Source organism: Mercenaria mercenaria, chromosome 14, assembly GCF_021730395.1.
Source record: "Mercenaria mercenaria strain notata chromosome 14, MADL_Memer_1, whole genome shotgun sequence".
In the NCBI taxonomy this organism is placed as follows: domain Eukaryota; kingdom Metazoa; phylum Mollusca; class Bivalvia; order Venerida; family Veneridae; genus Mercenaria; species Mercenaria mercenaria.
The window spans coordinates 38,562,837-38,583,665 of NC_069374.1; the positions used below are offsets into that span (position 1 = coordinate 38,562,837).

Consider the following 20,829-nt stretch of genomic DNA (forward strand, 5'->3'; position numbering starts at 1 on the left):
ACTAATTCAGTATAAATATACACGGCTACCCTAAGCACCCTTGATTTCCATAATGAAATAATCGATATGAATAATCAGCCTAAGGTCACCATCGCGGTCAAGTTGCGACTACTATATCTTTCGAAAATCTGTTTGCATATATGTTGTTGGTTTTTTTTCAAAAATGAAATATAGTTAAAAACTTAAATTTGCAAACTTATGACAGTGTAAAAAAATGACTTGCAATGACTTATCTTGTCTTATTAACCAGACATATTGTTGGTAAAAAAATGTTATATGCCAGTTAAGGTTTCGATGGAGGCATTGAGAAACAAAAATCAAACAACACCAAATCATAGAAAGAAAGAGTTGTTTGACATGAAAATTGAACAGCATGTAAAACATGTATATTACTTTAAGAAACAAGTGTCAGTATACTGATATAAACATTGAATTCCGGAAAAGGGCTGCCAAAAGGGGCTCCACTTCCGGACAGTTAAACGCCTTTAAAAACTCACCATTTTCAAAGAACTGTTACACATGTTCGTTTTGATGCATTTGCAATAGCGTGCGAGTGGTGAAATTTCGCATAACAAGGTGGAATACAGTTTTCAGCAATTGCTTATCTTTATTTCTTTACAAATGGCATTCATTTTCAAAGGGAGACAACTGTTCCCGATTATTTTAAGTACAAATGGCATTCATTTTCAAAGGGAAACAACTTTTTCCGATTATTTTAAGTAATCTTTGAGAAAAAGTTGTCTCCCTTTGAAAATGAATGCCATTTATAAAGAAAAAAAGATAAACAATTGCTGAAAACTATGTTCCACCTTGTTACATGAAATTTCACCACTCGCACGCTATTGCAAATGCATCAAAACAAACATGTGTAACAGTTCTTTGAAAATGGTGAGTTTTTAAAGGCGTTTAACTGTCCGGAAGTGGAGCCCCTTTAGGCAGCCCTTTTCCGGAATTCAATTTTTATATCAGTATACTGACACTTGTTTCTTAAAGTAATATACGTGTTTTACATGCTGTTCAATTTTCATGTCAAACAACTCTTTCTTTCTATGATTTGGTGTTGTTTGATTTTTGTTTCTCAAGGCCTCCATCGAAACCTTAAAGTCATTTTACCATCAGAATCAGATTTTACCGTTTAACGTGTTTCGGGACTGGCTATAAACATGAAGATTAAAATGTTGCAATATGTTATGCTATTTGTATGTGTTGTTCAATGTGTACGAGAAACATCAAAAGTTACGGAGAAAGATCACGTTTCCTGTATGAACATATTACAGAATGCGAGGTGGGCCTGTATGGTGTGAACTGTTTATACCGGTGTTTCTGTAATGGTCACCCCTGTGATAGAGTAACTGGGAAATGCAATTGCTCCTCAGGATACACCGGCATGGCCTGCGAACAGTGTGAGTAGTTTAACTTTTTCGCCCGGATGATCAGTTCATTTGTTTTCGACATTTCCATTACAGAAAGCTTCATAAAACAATACCTCTGAATGAGTGTGAATATAAGAGACACACTGTACAAACACGCATAACAAATATAGAATAGCTGAAAATTAAAGTAAGTACATGAGTTATATCCACAGCATAATCTGCAACATTCATTACATTACAAACTTTAATGATGTAACGTTAAAACAGGAATTTGGAACAAATCAGTAAAACCTATGCTACATCTTCAGTCTAATGTATAAAAACTGCATTTAGATGAAAAGTTGAGCAACAAAGACGAGGACATGTGTGTATTGAAAAAGAAAAGTACAATAGTTGAAAAACGCAAACGTCACGGCAAAAGATTTGTAGGGAATTGAGCAGTAGACTCCACAAACGTTTAAGATACGATTGACCGCACATGATATTTTAATTAATACACATTACATTGACTAAAAAGCCATCAACTCACGATAATGAGTAATGAATGAAGGAAAAAGTATGTAAAAGGATACCGCACAGTATCCTAAAGTAACCAGATCACTAGGTTACTAGTGTTCACTAGGTTGCTAGTGTTTTAAGCGTCAAGGAGCATTTTAATGTCATGAACTATAATTCTAATATGCTTGTTTCTGTTAAAGCAATGACGTCACGTTAACGTGCGATGACGTCGATGTTTTATTGCAACCAAGAGAGAGCATTACTTTATTTTATCTACTGTTTTAAATTAAGGGCATATTAGAATTGACATAATGTATAGCAAAATCCAGTTTTGCCTAAATAATACACTCAAAATCGTTTATACGTCGCCAGAATAACTCACTCGGGCTACACCCTCATGAACTTATTCCGCTGATGTATAACCTCTTTCCGTGTATTAATAACGTTTAAACACCGTTTTTATATACATTATTTCTTAATTAATTAATTAATTAATTAATTAATTAATTAATTGTCAGAAATAACTAGTTTTCTATGCTTGTTTTGTAATGTTTTAGCTTGCCCAGAAGGTAAATATGGGCCGAATTGTGTCGAGTCGTGTAACTGCAAGAATAGTTTATCATGTGACAAAATTACTGGCAGGTGCAACTGTTTACCTGGATATCACGGCGATAACTGCGATGAAAGTATGTGGTTTTCATTCATTTTCATGTTTTCTTCATTTAAATTAGTGTATTGAACTGTTGTTATGGTGATAAATGTTGATATTTTAAGAGACCCTAGAACAACATAGCAACATCCTTCCTTTGAACTGAACTTTTTGGCGTAATATGTGTCACCATATACACATCCACTTTAGAAGAGGGTTGACGACGGAAACTATATATCTCACCAGCATGTTGGTTTTTTAGCTCACCAGAGCACAAAGTGCTCAGGGTGAGCTATTGTGATCGCTCACCGTCCGGCGTCCGTCCGTCCGTCGTCCGTCCACACTTTCCTTTAAACAACATCTCCTCCTAAACCAACAGGCAAATTTATATGAAACTTCACAGGGATGTTCCTTGGATGGTCTTCTCTAAAAATTGTTCAAAGAATTGAATTCCATGCAGAACTCTGGTTGCATGGCAACCGAAAGGAAAAACTTTAAAAATCTTCTTCTTGAAAACCAGAAGCCCTAGACCTTAGATATTTGACATGTAGCATTGCCTAATGGACCTCTACTAAAGTTGTTCAAATCATGACCCCAGGGTCAAAATTGACCCCGCCCCAGGGGTCACTTTATTTTACATAGGAAAATCTTCAAAAAATTTCTAAAAATAAAGCAGAAGGCCTAGGTCTTAGATATTTCACGTGTAGCATTGCCTAGTGGACCTCTACAAAATTTATTCAAATCAGACCCCCGGGGTCAAAATTGACCCCGTCCCAGGGGTCACTTGATTTTACATAGGAAAACCTTAAAAAATCTTCTTCTCAAAAAGCAGAAGCTCTAGAGCTTAGATATTTGACATGTAGCATTGCCTAATGGACCTCTACTAAAGTTGTTCAAATCATGACCCCCGGGGTCAAAATTGACCCCGCCCTAGGGGTCGCTTGATTTTACATATGAAAATCTTCAAAAATTTTCTTAAAATAAACCAGATGGCCTAGAGCTTAGATATTTCACATGTAGCATTGCATAGTGGACCTCTACAACATTTGTTCAAATCATGACCCCAGGGTCAAAATTGACATCGCCCCAGGGGTCACTTGATTGTACATAGGAAAATCTTCAAAAAATTTCTAAAAATAAACCAGAAGGCCTAGGACTTAGATATTTGACATGTAGTATTACCTAGTAGACCTCTACAAAATTTCTTCAAATCATGACCCCGGGGTCAAATTGGCCCCGCCCCATGGGGTTACTTGATTGTACATAGAAAAATCTTCAATATTTTCTAAAAATAAACCAGAAGGCCTAGAGCTTAGATATTCAACATGTAGCATTGCTTAGTGGACCTCTACAAAATTTGTTCAAATATTGACCCCCTCAGGGTCAAATTGACCCAGCCCCAGGGGTTACTTTATTGTACATAGGGAAATCTTCATAAATTTGCTTAAAATAAACCAGAAGGCCTAGATCTTAGATATTCGATATGTAACATTGCCTAGTCGACTTCTACAAACTTTGTTCAAATCATGACCCCCGGGGTAAAATTGGCCCCGCCCCAGTGGTTACTTGATTGTACATCGGAAAATTTTCCAAAAAATTTCTAAAAATCATCAGTTTGACATTTGAAACATATTAATCTGGTGAGCGATCCAGGGTCATCATGACCCTCTTGTTTTATATAAAATGTATTTTGACTTCGCTTATTTTATGCACCATTTCACTGTTTCAGTCTGTGATCAAGGATTTCATGGTGTGAACTGTTTCGAGATGTGTGACTGTGCTAACAATGCGACGTGCAAACACGACACGGGTAACTGTATATGTACACCTGGATGGAGAGGAAAACGCTGCAATAAACGTGAGATATAATACGCATAATTTTTCTATGTATACTGATGAAGTACATATAAAAACATTTTACCACATGGTGTAATACGACAGAGATTCAAGCAGAATCTGCAGTACACCAATTGATGTGGTTTTCACTGTTAGTACAGGCCGATGGCGAGCAGTTGATGTGGTTTTCGCTGTTAGTACAGGCCGATGGCGAGCAGTTGATGTGGTTTTCGCTGTTAGTACAGGCCGATGGCGAGCAGTTGATGTGGTTTTCACTGTTAGTACAGGCCGATGGCGAGCATTTGATGTGGTTTTCGCTGTTAGTACAGGCCGATGGCGAGCAGTTGATGTGGTTTTCACTGTTAGTACAGGCCGATGGCGAGCAGTTGATGTGGTTTTCGCTGTTAGTACAGGCCGATGGCGAGCAGTTGATGTGGTTTTCGCTGTTAGTACAGGCCGATAGCGAGCAATTTATTGATCATACTGTATACAAAGCTCGTAACATGTCTACATGTTTGTATTTGAATAAACTATTATTGCAAAGGATTTCAACTTTTAACTGCCATTTATTATTTAGATCTAGTAAACAGCAATAAATGGAATTTTGGTCTCGAACAATTTTGCTGTATGACTGCTACTTTTCATGTAACATGTAACATATCTTCCAATTTCTTAATATTTTTAGCGTGCTTGCCCGGAACGTTTGGTGACCAGTGTGAGCAGTCATGCACGTGTCCTGATGACGAGCCTTGCTATCATGTAACAGGAGAATGTAAATGTCCTCCTGGTTTTACAGGACCGTCATGTGAACAGCGTATGTTTCTAAATATTTCATCTTATTTAGAATACAATTTTATATCCTTAGGACACCTGGCACATTTTTATACAATCACGCAAGTAATAGTATGTTTTTCGACAACACAGAAAATGACGTCAGACGACCTTCCAGTTTTTTACGGAATTAAAGATAATGAAATTGTAAACAAAGTTCGCATTTGTATTGGTCTACATTAAGGGTTCACGTGCAGGGGACCACCCTGTCTAAAAGTATGCACGTGGACTTCTTTTTGTTTTTGCAAATGGAGAGTCATTTTCAGCACATTCTAACAATTTTGACTTTACCACGACATGTCACCTTTTTATCTATGAAAATTATTTGCGCGCAAAATAAAAAAAATCACACAGGGGTCCGTAACGGAGCAGGTTATATGGAGATTTTTGGAACTTCATCAAATCGTACAAAAGGTCCTTTTCCAAGTTTTTCAGATTATGCCCCTGAGGTCAAAATTAACCCCATCCAGTGGTTATCTTGTTTTACAAAGACATATAGGAAAAGTGTTAAAATTTTCTTGCCGAAAACCATAATGAGCAAAGCTTAAAATTTTGGCATGATGCATGGTGTAGTGGTCCTCTACCACATTCGCTCAAAGTATGTCCTTGGGGTCAAAACTGACCCCGCCCTGTGGTTCACTTGTTTTACATAGACTTATATAAACACTTCATGAATCTTCTTTTCTAAATCTTAAGCCCTTGAACTTAGATATTTGACATGCAGTTTTGTGTAGCTGTCTATTACCAAGTTTGTCCAAATTTTAATTCGAGCGTCAAAATGGGCCATTCCCGGGGGTAACTTTACTATATATAAGAACAACTTCAGAACTCTTCTTGTCTAAAACCTGAAACACTAGAGTTAGATATTTAGCTTGTAGCATTGTTAAGTGGTCCTCTATTAATTCTATTCACGTCATGCTTGTGAGGTTAAAAGTGACCCGTCCATGGGTCACTTGTTTTACATAGACATACAGGAAAAAATTTAAAATGATCTTGTCTGAAACCGCAAGACCCAACGCTTATCTTCATTTGGTATGTGGCATCGTAAAGTGGTCTTCTACGAAGCTCGTTTCAGATCTAGCCCCTGGATCAAAAGTGGTCCTACCCGTGGGGGTCACTTGTTTACATGAACTTATATTATAGAGAAAAAAAAATCAAAAATCCTATCTATAAGCTCAATACCTAGAGCTTAGATATTTGGCATAGTAAAGAAATATCTGCCTGGTATGTTTTGAACGACCGAGTCATCGCCTTTCTAATACTAGTATTTATAATGTTTTCTCCAAAGACTAAACTCTTTGTAATATCGTGTTTTGTTTAACATAAATCTTCGTTATTCTACAGCCTGTCCACCTGGAACTTTTGGACCTGAATGCCGTGGAACATGTACATGCGGGCGTAACTTTAATTGTGACCACGTGACTGGAAATTGCGTCTGCAAAACTGGGTTAAAAGGAAAGAAATGTAGAAAAGGTAATATAGGTCATAAATGATATCATATTGATTGTATGTGTGTATATCTCTATCCTGTAAAAACAGTTTTAATCATATGCAGTATGTTATATAGTGATATCATTTGTTAAAACCTCTGGGTAAATATTGTGACCCACTTGATAAAGTATTGGACTATTTTAAGTCTGAGGGATAGTTTTTTCTGGTAAAGATTTTTCTCAAAATTGAAATATTTATTGCATTTATTAATACACATTTTCAAAACGTAATTATTAGTCCTGTTTTGAAGTTTATACCTTTTGCTAGACTGGCTTCAGTGACTTGCTTTGTAAATTATCTTTTGCTTTGAACACATCTGACATTCTATAAATCTTTCAGTATTCACAATGTTTATATAGAGCTGATGTTGCACGTTATGTGTTTTGGTTACCACCCCTCATTTTCATTTAGGTTTTAATACTCCGTAGGCCATTAACTTCAGAATACAGAAAATATTTGAGAACCAGTATGGGAGGTTGGAGTTTACCCTTATATCATAAACTTTAATTGTTTGGTAGAGAACACAAACTGTTTAGTAGAGAACGCAAAGTTTGTTGTAAATGTGTGTCTGACATATTTACTATTAACAACTCTAAAAACCCTTTGAAAAAAAATACTGAGATCTATACAAAATCTAGGACAGAGTGTATAAAAGGCAAAATTGATATATCCAGACAGAGCAGCCTCTCTAGAAATGTTCTCACGCTTGTCCTCAACAATTTGATTATTATATCTCACGTATGTAGTGCGGGAGATTGTCCACGTCACTCCTTCGACACCACTAGGCGTATTTACACCATACTTCCCAAATTTCATCATTGCCAAGGCCAATTGTGCATATTGGGTTGATTTCTACCAATGCTTACACAGATGATCAATGCCAAGCCTAATAGTGCATATTTACGGATGATCAGTGCCTAGGCTAATACCGGTAGTGCATGTTCGGGTTCAATGATTTTCGTGGAGTTGTCGCCCTTGATTTATTGTAGTTTATCTTGTCAGCGCAACTGTTATATTATTATTATCATCATCATACCAGATTTATATAGCGCCCTTTTCATGATAAACACGTTCAAAGGCGCTTTACATATAGCAAACGCAGCCACACAGGGCGCGAAGTTCATTCTCTACTAGTACAGACACAGAGCGTTCTGACCAGAGGGACAGAGTGAGCTTAAGCCCCCAGAACAGTCTGGTTCTTTAACGTGCCCTATGTATAGCACCGATACACGCGAAGCCGTCTTTCCTGGGAAGAACCAGTACAGGCCTCTTAGTCAGGTGGGAGACACTCAAGAGCATCTCAGAATTTCCAGTTCCTGGACCGGGATTCGAACCCCGGACCTCTGGATTGGCAGTCAAGCGTGTTACCACTAGGCCCACCTGCTGTTCTTACACAACCAGGAGGAATTATACCAAACTTCATAAAAGTGATCATTGGCAAGCTTAGTTGTGCCCTTTATTTGCATGCTATTTTGGCAACTTCTCTTACACAACTGGGCAGCTTTCCGCCAAACCTGGGGAACATTGGCATGTTCCGGTTAGGTAATTTTCAGGGAATTATGGACCTGGATTTGTCATAATTTAACTGAGTGTTTACACTACTTGCTGTATACCATTGGACTGAATTTCATGAAATCTCACGAGTGCTTAGTTATATTGCAATTGTTTGAATATTATAGTAATTTTCATTGGAATTATGACCCTTAATTTGTGGCATTTTACAAAGTCTGCATGTTAAGTCGTGGAAGACATACGTTTTTCATGGAAAACAGTCTCTTGTGAGAAGAACAATGGACTAGAAACTATGACGAATCAAGTGAGAGTAGGTAACTAAATACATATCTTGAACGTTAAGCTATTCCATGCTTAACGAGGTCCTGACCACAGTATGTGAACCTTTAAAAGTCATTGCATGTTTACCTTGGCTCTGTCTACAGTTATGTAAGTTTAAAATATTTTTACAGGGAATACTGTTTATAATATAACCAAACAAAATGTTTGGAATCGCAGTAACCTAAAGCATGTATATCGTCCAATATTTGCAGTGTGGTTACAACATAATATCAGTTTCTATACAACGATATATGGGACTTCATTCAAGTTTATCCATCTTGAGATATAGATATATATATATATTTATTTTTTGTATTTAGCAATATTGCATTGTTTGCAGTGCCGCATATATTTGACATGTATATTATACAATATTATTCTTAACAAGTAGAGTAGGCGACGTTTTAATGCTAAATCTGATTCTTTTCCAACAGACATTAAATGTGAAATAAAATGAAACATTAAAAAGTCATTTCTGAACAGAATGATAAGTTTTCATCAGCTGAAAAGAGTCAGATATATTCATTGGTAGCCTACTAAGCACTTCGGTACTTGTGGGATGTTTTTAAGCTTTCCGTTTTGCATATTGCATAAATTTGCTATAATTCCTTCTGGTACATGAAGCTTTAGAGTGTCCCACAGACCACATAGATTCTGCTGCTTATGTATATATTAATATATCTATGCTTACTGATAGCAAAAACTAGACGGGAAAAGCAAGCACGCAAGGGGAAACTCAGGTCCAAGTTTTGGCAAGAAATACTTGCTAAGAATCTAGAAGCCGGTAAGTTCATTTTCTCTAATGGAAGTCGGTTATTATATATATATATATACACCGAGGATGGTATAAAAATATGGCTATTGTAAGAAAAAATATCTTTATTTACGAGCAATCCATATCTTTGTTGGTGTCTGGTTTGTTTTAGAGAACTAAAGCTAAACGAAAGTATATCAGTGTTGTCACTAACTATGGCTAAGAGATACAGTAACATGTAATATTGGGTTCTTAGAGCTTTCGCTTCGGCTTTTATAAACTGTTTTGGATGAATAAGATATTCATATAATACTACAAAATGTATAGGTATATTATTGCAATATATTTCATTATATAAATATCCTGTCTGCGATTTTAAATGCTTTTACAACAGAGGAGCTACGTCTAGGTAATATATTAATGTTTGTGCAAGTAATTTGTAGTGACGCATGCTGAAGCGTATGTAATGCCAATAAGAACTCTGTGTTTGTGGTTGCATGATTGAATATATAGAAAATAAGAAAATACTTTTTTCAAACTGTTACCAACAAAATTTCGTTCAAACTGTTACCAACAAAATTTCGTTCGAACTGTTACAAACAAAATTGTATCTTGAAAAGTGTGCCCATTATGTATCAGTTTTCTATGCGAATATGTCCTGGCTGTAACTATACAAATATTGATGCCATGTAAGTATCGGATTTTTGCGAATCCGAAAGTATAGGAAAATAGCATACACTGACTGGCCAGGTACGTTAATGAAACAGTTTTGCGAACCCGAAAGTATAGGAAAATAGCATACACTGACTGGCCAGGTACGTTAATGAAACATTGCCAATCTAAATATGTTACATTGTGTAACAAAACAACAGGATATATTACAGAGTTGTTCCTTTAAAAAGTAAAACCTTGAGGAACGTTAACCCTTAACCTGCTATATTTCTATAATGGACTGGTCCATCTTCCAATTTGGGCAGTACCATTTATCTTTTGAAGGGGTGTTTACTAAAAATTTACTGACTGAATAGCGAACAGTGCAGACCATGATCAGACTGCACGGATGTGCAGGCTGATCTTGGTCTGCACTGGTCGCAAAGGCAAAATCAAGTGCCGCCAGCAAGCTAAGGGTTAAGCTAGGTTTGCAAATACATCCTTAGATGCTTCAACAAGGAAATAGTTTAGTTGTTTAGTTTTGTGGTTGTAAATATTGTCTATCTTATTGTGCCATTTTGATGAAATTTGGTTAAAAGTTGGAGTTAAAACAACAGTATCATATTTTATAAATAAATACAAAAAAAAAATAGTAGTTATTTAGCAAAAACATTTGGAGAAATAATTATAATAATTTCTCAATGTCTTCCTATAGGAAACTAAATCTGATCAGGTAAGAAACTACGTCAATATTGAGAAAGGGAAAGCATCGTTGAAAACCTAGATGAATGAAGTGATGTGTTTACTTGTACACAATGTAGTTATGTTTCACTTGAAATTGTAGGCTGTAGTAATGATGAGTATGGACCTAATTGTGACAGACAATGTGAATGTGAACACGAGTCCCAGTGTGACGCCATGAATGGCAGGTGCTATTGTACACCAGGATATGTTGGTATGTGTAAATATTTTATAAATCTGACCAGAGCAAACACAATACAATTACGATAAAGTATTTAATTTTGGGGCACACTTTTTTGTTCTGTTAATATTTTGGTGAAGACTTTGTTTGTCTTGAATGACAATCATGGAAGACGGAAGATCTCCAGAAACCCATCTCAGCCTGGAGAGTAGCTCCTGACTTGTGTGAGAGTAGCTTCTGACTTGTGTGTTTATTTTCCTGGAGAGCAGCTCCTAACTTGTGTGTTTATTTTCCAGGAGAGTAGCTCCTGACTTGTGTGTTTATTTTCCAGGAGAGCAGCTCCTGACTTGTGTGTTTATTTTCCTGGAGAGTAGCTCCTTTGTGTGTTTATTTTCCCGGAGCGTAGCTCCTGACTTTGGTGTTTATTTTCCTGGAGAGTTGCTCCAGACTTGTATGCTTATTTTCCCGGAGAGTAGCTCCTTACCTGTGTGTTTAGTTTTAGCTGACATGAGTAAGTTCATACTGTTATATATTTCATATGAAAGGTGCAACATGTAGACATCAGTGTCCAGACGGTAGATACGGGGAAAATTGTACCGAAACTTGTGATTGTATGAACGGTGCTGGATGTGGCAGGATTAAGGGCCGCTGTAAATGCTTGCCAGGATATACGGGAGAAAAGTGTGAAAAAGGTATGCTCGTTTGTATTCAATGCAAACATATTTACTGTTCACCTTTTAAAGCATTTGTTTATTTACCATGCCGAAATGAAAAAAAAACGAATGTTACGGAAGAAGGTATTGAAATGTTGAATTAAAAATAGCTTTTTTTGTTTCTTCTTAGTAGTTTTAAAGTCACTACGATATAGTTTCGTTGAGACACTCAAGCTTTAGGAAGAGGTCTCCAAATACCTCACACCTCTTCCCCGAGGATTATCATAAACATGTTACATATAGCACAGATGACTTTGGATAGCGATCTGTCTTGAAAAAAAATCAACCTAATACGAGATAATTCTAGTGACGCGGTAAGTGACAAGTGATCGAATGTCAGCAATGTTAATTATTCGGTATCGAAGGGCCTTCTTCATTTATAGTATACTATAGAAACGTGTAACAAGAGTCGTTGTTATATATTGTTTAATCTTTTACATGACAGTTTGTGAGGTGGGATTTTATGGAGATTACTGCGAGGAAGAATGTCAGTGTGGAATTATGGGACATTGTGACCCGTTCACTGGACGCTGTATATGTGGGCTTGGTTGGCATGGCCCCACATGTGAGGAAGCATGTCCACTTGGCAAATTTGGTCCTAGTTGTATACATTCATGTCAGTGTCAGAATGGGGCATCTTGTGATGCTGTGACCGGATGTTGCGAATGTAAGCCGGGATTTTATGGACAGTCGTGTGAAATGGGTAAGACATTGCCTAGCTAGCATTAAAACCTGCTAATATCCTAGGATTGACCACTGATTGCATTCTTTATTAATGCTCGGATATTGGCATAAAATGATCCTTAGGACCAAACATGAAAGGGTTTCTCATTAGTGTAAAATGATGTCAAAGGTCAAATGAGTGAATTTACAAACAAGTTGTTTGGCAGTACACTCGTGTAATTTCCATTTACACTATCCCTTCGAAATTCCCTCCGGCCAAATTGGTTTATACGTTATGTCTTAATGAATAAATGTTTAAGACTGATGAAAGAGTATCAACAAACGATTTCTAGAGGCTTAGTTCCAGGCAGGTTGACCTTGAATGTATTCTGGAAACAAAGTAAGTGTCGTGACACTGACAATTAGCCATTTAGAAAACATACAAAGCACACAGATATGCCATCTGCATACTTTCAAAAAGGTGGATTAAGTAAAATGTATTATAAATGTATAAGAATGCGGACAAGGCATATTCAGCGAAATAATGAAGTAATTTTGAAAAGGCCTTAGATCTTTCTTACTGACATAGACGATATTTAAACCAACCAAAATGATGAAAATGGTGGTGTGATGATATCTTAGAAGTCCCATGTGGGAAAACAAGTTCAGGGCTGGAAGATGAAAATTCAAAACAGTTGGTGTATAATCAGCAAATACAAGTGAAGATGTCAAACTAAGACGCACATGACTTTTAAAGAGGAACGGTTATGGGTTTTGTTCATTACTAATATATACCTAAAATAGTCATTCGATGTCATAATGATCATGCTAATTAAATGTGATATATTATGGTATTCAAACATTTTTAAAGTATCGGTAAAACCAGTCTGTACATAAATCTTAAAAGTAATTATTTATATTTATACAAGTGTAGATGTCAGACTAAGACGCCAAATACTTTAAGAACCGTAATTATACTGAACACGAGGCTTTAAGGGTCGTTGGATATCCGTCGTCCGTCTGTCCGTCGTCCACTATTTCTTTTAAAGAACATCTTCTCCTAAACTACTTTGCCAATTTCAACTAAATTTCACAGGAATATTCCTTGGGTGGTCCCCTTTCAGACTCCTTCAGACCTATGCAGAGTTGTGGTTGCAATGACAACCGGAAGCAAAAACTTTTTGATTTTGAAATGATTTCAAAGAAATGTTCCTTGGGTGAACCTCTACCAAATTCGTTCAAATCATGCTGTTTCGTTAAAAAACGTGGCCACCAGGCGGGCTGGGCTAGTTTTACCTGGATTGCTTTATGGAAAACTTTTTTTAATCTATAGGCCCGATTTCAAAATATTTCATAGCAAAAGTCCTCTGCTGAATTTCTTCAAATCATTCTATTTCAGATAAAAATATGGCCGCCAGAGGCGGGACTAGTTTCCCTATATGGAAACATTTGAAAATCTTTTTCTCTGAAAATGCAAACCCGATTTCAAAAAATCCACTGTAATGTCCCTCTTCAAACTTTCTTCATATAATTCTTTTTCGTAAAAGGCATGGCTGCCAGGGAGCGGGGTTAGTTTTCTCAGTATAGCCGGGATCTTCTACCCTGAAATCGCTTGCCAGTTTTCAAAATAATTTACAGCTATGTTCCTTGGGTAATACTCTACCAAAGGTCTTTTTAATTATGCCCGTCATCTTTGGGGCAGCATATGGTAATTGCAGCGTCCGTTCATCCGTCCGTCTGTCCTTTCCTTCGTTCGTTCGTCCCGGTCCGTAACTTTGTCATCCATTAATAGATTTTAATATTAGGTGGCACAAATATATCCGATAATGAGATAACCCTCAGACCCTTATCCCAAATGTCAAGGTCACACAGAGAGGTCAAAGATCAACAGTGCTTTTTATCTGTCAGGTCTATAACTCTTCCATCTTTGAAGCGGTTTTAATATTATTTGGCATAAATGTATACCATAATGAGTCCGCGTGTCGTGTGCAACACCCTGATCTCTAGCTATAAGGTCACACTTAGATGTCAAATGTCAATAGTATTTTTATCCTGTTTTGCCCATAACACTCTCATCCATCAAGGGTGTTTAATATTACTTGGCACAAATGTTCCCATAATGAGACGATGTGTCATGCGCAAAACCCAGATCAAAGTTTAAGGTCAGACTTGAAGGTCAAAGTTCAGTGGGTTTTTTCGTGTGTGATCCATAACTTTGCCATCTAGGATTCTGATATATTTTGGCACAAATGTTCCCCATAATGAAACAACTTGTCATGCACAATACTCAAAGCCCTAGTTTAAAGATCAAGTTCACACTCGGAGGTCACAATTTGACCAAACTGTTCAACATTTACCCAGATATTACATATCAGTAACCGCTTCCATTCAAGGATGGCATGCACAATTAAAAAAAATAGTGTTTTTTTTATTAATCTACATGAAATAAAGTTATTTGTTTTACTTATCAAATTCAAGTTTATGTTATAAAAGTAGCAAGAATGTCGAAACGCTTATCTATAGCAGCACTTATTTGGTGTTTCGACCTTTAGTGGCGACAACCCCTAGAAAAGTTAACTTGAACACGGAGATGATAGTTGTGTTACCTTTTTCATTCTAAATAATTAGCAAGCCGATTAAATAGTTTTTAATTTAATTTGATAAAACAGTTATATGCATTTTCTAGAGTGCTTGTAGCAGTTTGGCAGGTGTTTGTGCTGAAAATATATTTTATCGTGTCCAACCTCCATGGTTGAACTGTGTATGTGCTATAACTTGGAAGTTTTATTGAGAGGAATTTGTATAGTTGTCTTTATTGTGTTTCATTCAGTGTGTCCCAGTGGAACACACGGAGACTACTGCTCCGAAAGATGTGACTGCCAGAATGGTGCAAGTTGTGATGCTGAAACTGGGTCATGTGACTGTAAACCTGGATACACAGGCGACACGTGTGAGCAAGGTAAATGTCCTTTGGTCTCAAATTTATAAAGGTTCATATAGAAGATGTGTGTAGAAAGAGACCAAAATTGGAGTTACTAAGGGTAGGGGATGGTGTACAAGGGTAAGTTCCCTTCCAGCAGGTTGGGGTCTGTGGGTCAGACCACCGAGAAATTTTTTAAATAAAGACACCAAATAGTGGCTTCTGGTGAGATTCAAACTATAATTCAGACATATTTTCTGACATATCTTCCGGTATAAAATATACAGCCACTAAATGTAACACAAATTTCCTGTAGTCTCGAAGGAGAAGAAATATCAATGATTTTGTTTTGTGAAAAAGAGGCAAAATTCTAGTATTGTATGTGTTGAAGACCCTACAGAAAGAACCTGTGTGTCGCGGTGACCTTTGAAAGAACTGTCCAGTGGCCGAAGAGGCCGTGATACATTTACGATGACGCAATATTTCATTACCTCCAGCTTAGACAATCAAATGCTGTCCTAGCTCTGCATTCTAGTTCGGCATTCATTTATTACAGTGAAAGATTAAATGCAGATTGCCGAGCTCGGCATTCCAGCTCAGTATTCTTTTTGTTCAGCGCTATAAAATCGGAATCGCAATTCCTCGGCATTCGTTTTTCACAACATAAATGTGAATGCCGATAGCCAGTCTAAGGGCAAACATCATACACATTACTGAAAGTAGAATGCGGATTGGGACTATTTTATATTTAAAGTCGATTTTTAGAAAAAAATCTCGATATCTTAAATGAGTTAGCAACTACTGTTATTTTTGGTACACCTGTATTATGATATATATCAGAAACATGTTAATCCTTCTTTTTTTCAGTGATATTTGGAGTCTGTATTGATAACTGAGTGGTATATTTTCTTATGTATGCCTGACTATTATACCTTCAGAATGTATTTGTCGATTTTATAATGTGTCTTCAGTTTGTTCGTTTGGTATGTATGGAGAGTATTGTGTAAAACCATGTGAATGCGGAGAACAGAAATGCCACCATGTGACTGGCCAATGCCTCTGTCCGTCAGGGGTTATGCCTCCTGATTGTATATTACGTAAGACTTTTTGTCGTTTTTTAACCTTTCCATAAAATCAACCTTGTTAATATATGAACATATCATGTAAAAGTTGATCTGTAATCTGAAGGGAGTAATTAAGCGGGAATCGTATTTCATGTTGTTCTAGTTGTACCTTCCAGCTACTTGTTGTTCTAGTTGTACCTTCCCGCTACTTGTTGCTCTAGTTGTATCCTCCCGCTATTGATAAAACGTTTTAGCGTTTTCAGCCATTTACATATAACACAAACTGAGATTTCTACGGATTTTGACAAAAGTTACATAAATATTCTCTTATATATAGCATTAAACACTGAATCGATTGAACACATGCATTTTTGTATGTAAGAGAAGTTAACTATATAGATGTAGATGTAATATTATGTTTATTTAAGAAATAATATATCTCATCGGTGATTTGTCGCTGAATAAATCACTGTTTGGAGTTCAGATGCGAAGGAATTATATCACGAGGGCGTAGCCCGAGTGATATAATGCTACGCATCTGAACGACAAACAGTGATTTATTCAAGAGCAAATCACTAAATGAGATATATTATTTCGATTCTAACACGTTATCAAGGACTTTAAAGTACACCTTGTCGGCATGTATTAGATATTTGCCCGTTTTCAATCTGGTTCTTTTCCAGCGCGCCGTTACGCCGCTTGACGCTATGACGTAATAGTTGTGACGTCAGAACAGTGAATTGTTGTTTAATAAATCACTGGCTCCAGCCTTCTTTGTTTAATAGGAAAATGAATCGGATCGTGTTAGAATAAGCTTTAGTATGATATACATGACTACATTTCTTGTTTCACTTCAGCATGTGAAGAGGGTCGGTATGGCCCTAACTGTCAATTCCTTTGTGACTGTGATAACGGGGGTATATGTGACCCTATTTCCGGGTCATGTAGCTGCGAACAGGGCTGGATTGGCCCCAGATGTGAATCTCCGCTTAGTGAGTACAATACATTTTACATTTAACTTTGAAGAGTTCAGTGCTTTTATTAGAATCAGTAGAAGTGAACAGAATTCAAATATTTCTCCAAACCTTTTTCAAAATCAATATAAATATGTAACTATCGTTTCCAGATTCATTAGGCTGTTACAGGAAGGCTTTCATTTTAAGATTATTCTGTGTTATTGTCGGTATCTATGTCGGACTAAACTAAATAATGCTGTATATATTTACGTTTGACTGAATATAATGTTTATTTGAACTAAATTTTTATATACTAGGAGTTAACAGAAAGATAATATATGGACGATAGCGGGTAAGCTAAGCATGGGAATGGATCTTGACTTTGTTCTGTATGCAACAAATGTTTTACCTCCGTTTCCTCTTCTTCTTTTGTACTGTTTCTAGTAAATTATCTTGTTTTCTCAAATAAAGGCTTTAAGTTTATTTCACGTTTTGTTATATGACATTTTATGTTGATCTTATCACTTACCTTATTCCTGATTACTTTATTTCAAATTCATATTTTGACGAATGTCTTGTCTTATATCATTTAAACAGTACGACAGGTGGTATTAACTCGACAATTGCTGTGTCGTCTCTGTCAAATCTCCTTCACAAGAACAATATATTTGTATTAGTTATCCATTTAACACCGGAAGGAACCAATTGTAATATTATGAAACACTATATAAATATGACATTGTGCATTGTTTTCTTGTAAAGCATCATATCCCTACCTAGTAACCTAAAAAGGTCTAGAACTGGCAGTACAATAATCAAATGAATTACTTTTTACCTTGGTTTCTTTAAAAAAAAATTCAAGTATGAAGAACGTGAACACTTAGCGATTTCTCAACTCTACGAAGTTTGGCTGACGAGTGTTCTTGCCTGTTTCATGCTTTAAAGCGTATTTCACATATATTTCACTAACTAAGCTTATGTGTTAAAGCGTAGTTAAACTGTGCAGTTATATTTCATTGTACATGCATATTTTTCAGATTGTCTAAATTTAAATTCCGAACAAGAATTGTACAAGCTACTATGTAGAGCCCGCGCTTATTCCTTTATTTTTAAACGAGCATATTCTTCTTTGCTTATGAAAGTTTTTATTTATTAATGGTTTATTGTGTATTGAATTTGTTTGATTGTTCCCAGGGAAGATAGAGATCGGAATTTATTCTTTAATAACTTAAACGTTGTGATAAGTATACATTTTGACAAATAGGAAATGCAATTATTTGAAAATAAGATTAATTACATGTTCACATTCAAATGCATAGACAAAGTGTAATTTAACGTACAGACAACAAAGACAACTCAAACATAAAAGAGAATACACAGTCAGTAAAACGCCACTAGAGAGTTTAAAAAGGCACCACCCCTCACTGTATTCCGCCATGACCCAGAGTGACTAGACAATGTCAATAAAACATATTTTACGCATGCAAAGGTAAAAAAAAGACACAATACCTAAAACACTAAAATGCTTGTGTGAATAACAATAAACAACCTATTGAACCATATGCACTTGTACTCGACGCCTTTACATAAGGCAGAACAAAAAGAGAAACATCATAAAGGGTCCAAATAAACTGTTCAAGAGACAGATATCAGAGTGACCTTCACTTGCTGGTCTGTAAGAAATGTAATATTTACGAGTATTCTGTTAAATGCTGTTACTGTAAGAGTTGTTCGTCTTTATCTAAACTGTTTGGTGCATGCAGTTTTATTGGAACCACGGTAATATGTGATATATCAAATGCACGATGAAGCACTTGAATACTATAGATTGTCGGGTGGTCATATTTTGAGTACTGCTACATTTTGTCAGGTTTTGGTCGCTTTTATCATTTTATCTTCGCAGAAAAGACACAAGTGCTTTTAATATAGCACTGCAATTGTTGAGGTTTTTTTCTCTGAGGTGACAATATAATACTGTATATTCTTGTCACCACACTTTATCTGTGGCCTAGGTTATACATAAATTACAACACAAGTGGATATATATATATATATTCGCCTACTAATATTAGGTTATTTAACATTGTTCAGTACAATACGGAGATATATTTGGAGGAGTACCCAGCTGAGAAAACCATATTGGACGAGCCGCTAGGCGAGTTCAATATGGTTTTCTCAGCTGGGTACGAGTCCAAATATATCTCGTATTGTACAGTACAATGTTAAATAACCTTTTTATTCTATATCTATTTTATCTTACTATAATAATAGTTTAATTAAAAATGTTTCACTGAATATTGTATTCCTGCCTTTTCTAGTTTTTCCCAGCTTGGTATGAGTGCAAATATATATTATACAGAACAATGTTATTTATTCTATATTTATTTCACTTTATACGTAATATGCGTAATTCATTGAATGTTGTTTTTTATGCATATCATCATTAAAAAGGTATTGGTGCAACCTCCCTACAACAGCCATTTGGCGATTTGGGTGGTAATAATACTTGGCTGAGATATTATATGCCAACAAACATTGTCAGCAAGTTTGGTGAAGATCGGATGAAAACTATTCGACTTAAAAGAGCGGACAAGGCTAAATTCCCCGTTTTTCGAGTATTATAAGGACTATAATCAAAGAGTGACTGGTACAATTTGGCTGGTTATCGAAATTGGCCGAGATGTAATGCCCACAAACATTGTCAGCAAGTTTGGTGAAGATCCGACCAAAACTGAATTATAGAGCAGACATGTTTTGGATGCTGACCGCCCGTCCGTTGCTGTTCATAATCTTCTCCATTTTGTTTCTTAACCGTTAAATAAAAACTGCTGAGGTAGCTATTCAGACAGTCAGAGCTGATACCAATTTCTAGGTTTCGTCCGGAACGGCTTCTTTAAGCGACTTTTCAAATATTCCAACATCTGATGATCGTTTTTACTGTATTTTTAAGTTTTTGATTATTAACAAACATTTTAATATCTAAATCAGATAGCATTGTTATCCCTTGAATCGTTTTTGTGTGTTGTAAACAAACAAAAAACTCAAATTAATCCAGATTTCAAGACGCATAATCAAACCCTGTACATAGAGCGCCTACTTCATCCGATTTACATTCGGAACATTTTCACGCGTTTCGGGCTTTATCGTATGTTTAACATGGGACTGTTGAACCGTCCAAACACAGAAAATACAGGATTTTTTGTACGCGCGTGCGTCCAAATACAGAAAATGCAGGATTTTTGTACGCACGTGCATCCAGATACCGTAATATATTGTACGGTCACGTGTTGCAAATGAACGTTCGCGATTGGATAGATAAAATAGGTATAGAATAATTATTGATATTATGAACAATTTTTAAAAACTTGAAAAAATATCACATATCTAATCATAATCTTTTAAGAGCTAAAGGTAAATATAGTTTGCAGTGACCTACATTTCATTTAGATGTGCAAGTGATGTATAGTGTGTTTTTCTGACAGCGTGAACTTTCAATATTATTGAATGTAGTTATAAAAATTGGTAACTGTTTCCCTTTGGCAATTTACATAAATAAGATTTTACCACCTGTCAAGCTGACATATATTTTATTAATGTTACTACATGTATAATTTCAAATTTACGTACTTACATTCTGTAATGTCATAAACATAAATGTCATTATTACATAAGGCT

General features: G+C 36.1%; 1 protein-coding gene across 8 annotated transcripts in view; it reads left to right on the forward strand.

The window, feature by feature from the left end:
• The window catches only part of LOC123537893 (multiple epidermal growth factor-like domains protein 6), a 187,716-nt gene that overhangs the window by 159,629 nt on the left and 7,258 nt on the right, over positions 1 to 20,829 (forward strand). For 5 of the 8 annotated variants that reach the window (XM_053523298.1, XM_053523293.1, XM_053523295.1 and 2 more), the window contains 13 exons: positions 1,278 to 1,403; positions 2,429 to 2,557; positions 4,250 to 4,378; positions 5,042 to 5,170; positions 6,532 to 6,660; positions 9,209 to 9,295; positions 9,660 to 9,674; positions 10,761 to 10,871; positions 11,384 to 11,530; positions 11,997 to 12,254; positions 15,045 to 15,173; positions 16,106 to 16,231; positions 17,056 to 17,190. In XM_053523298.1, the coding sequence (XP_053379273.1) occupies positions 1,278 to 1,403; positions 2,429 to 2,557; positions 4,250 to 4,378; positions 5,042 to 5,170; positions 6,532 to 6,660; positions 9,209 to 9,295; positions 9,660 to 9,674; positions 10,761 to 10,871; positions 11,384 to 11,530; positions 11,997 to 12,254; positions 15,045 to 15,173; positions 16,106 to 16,231; positions 17,056 to 17,190 (1,650 nt within the window). Of the gene's footprint in view, positions 1 to 1,277; positions 1,404 to 2,428; positions 2,558 to 4,249; positions 4,379 to 5,041; positions 5,171 to 6,531; positions 6,661 to 9,208; positions 9,296 to 9,659; positions 9,675 to 10,760; positions 10,872 to 11,383; positions 11,531 to 11,996; positions 12,255 to 15,044; positions 15,174 to 16,105; positions 16,232 to 17,055; positions 17,191 to 17,471; positions 17,507 to 20,829 lie in introns of all 8 variants that reach the window. The other 3 variants (XM_053523296.1, XM_053523294.1, XM_053523297.1) reach the window with 3 other exon arrangements.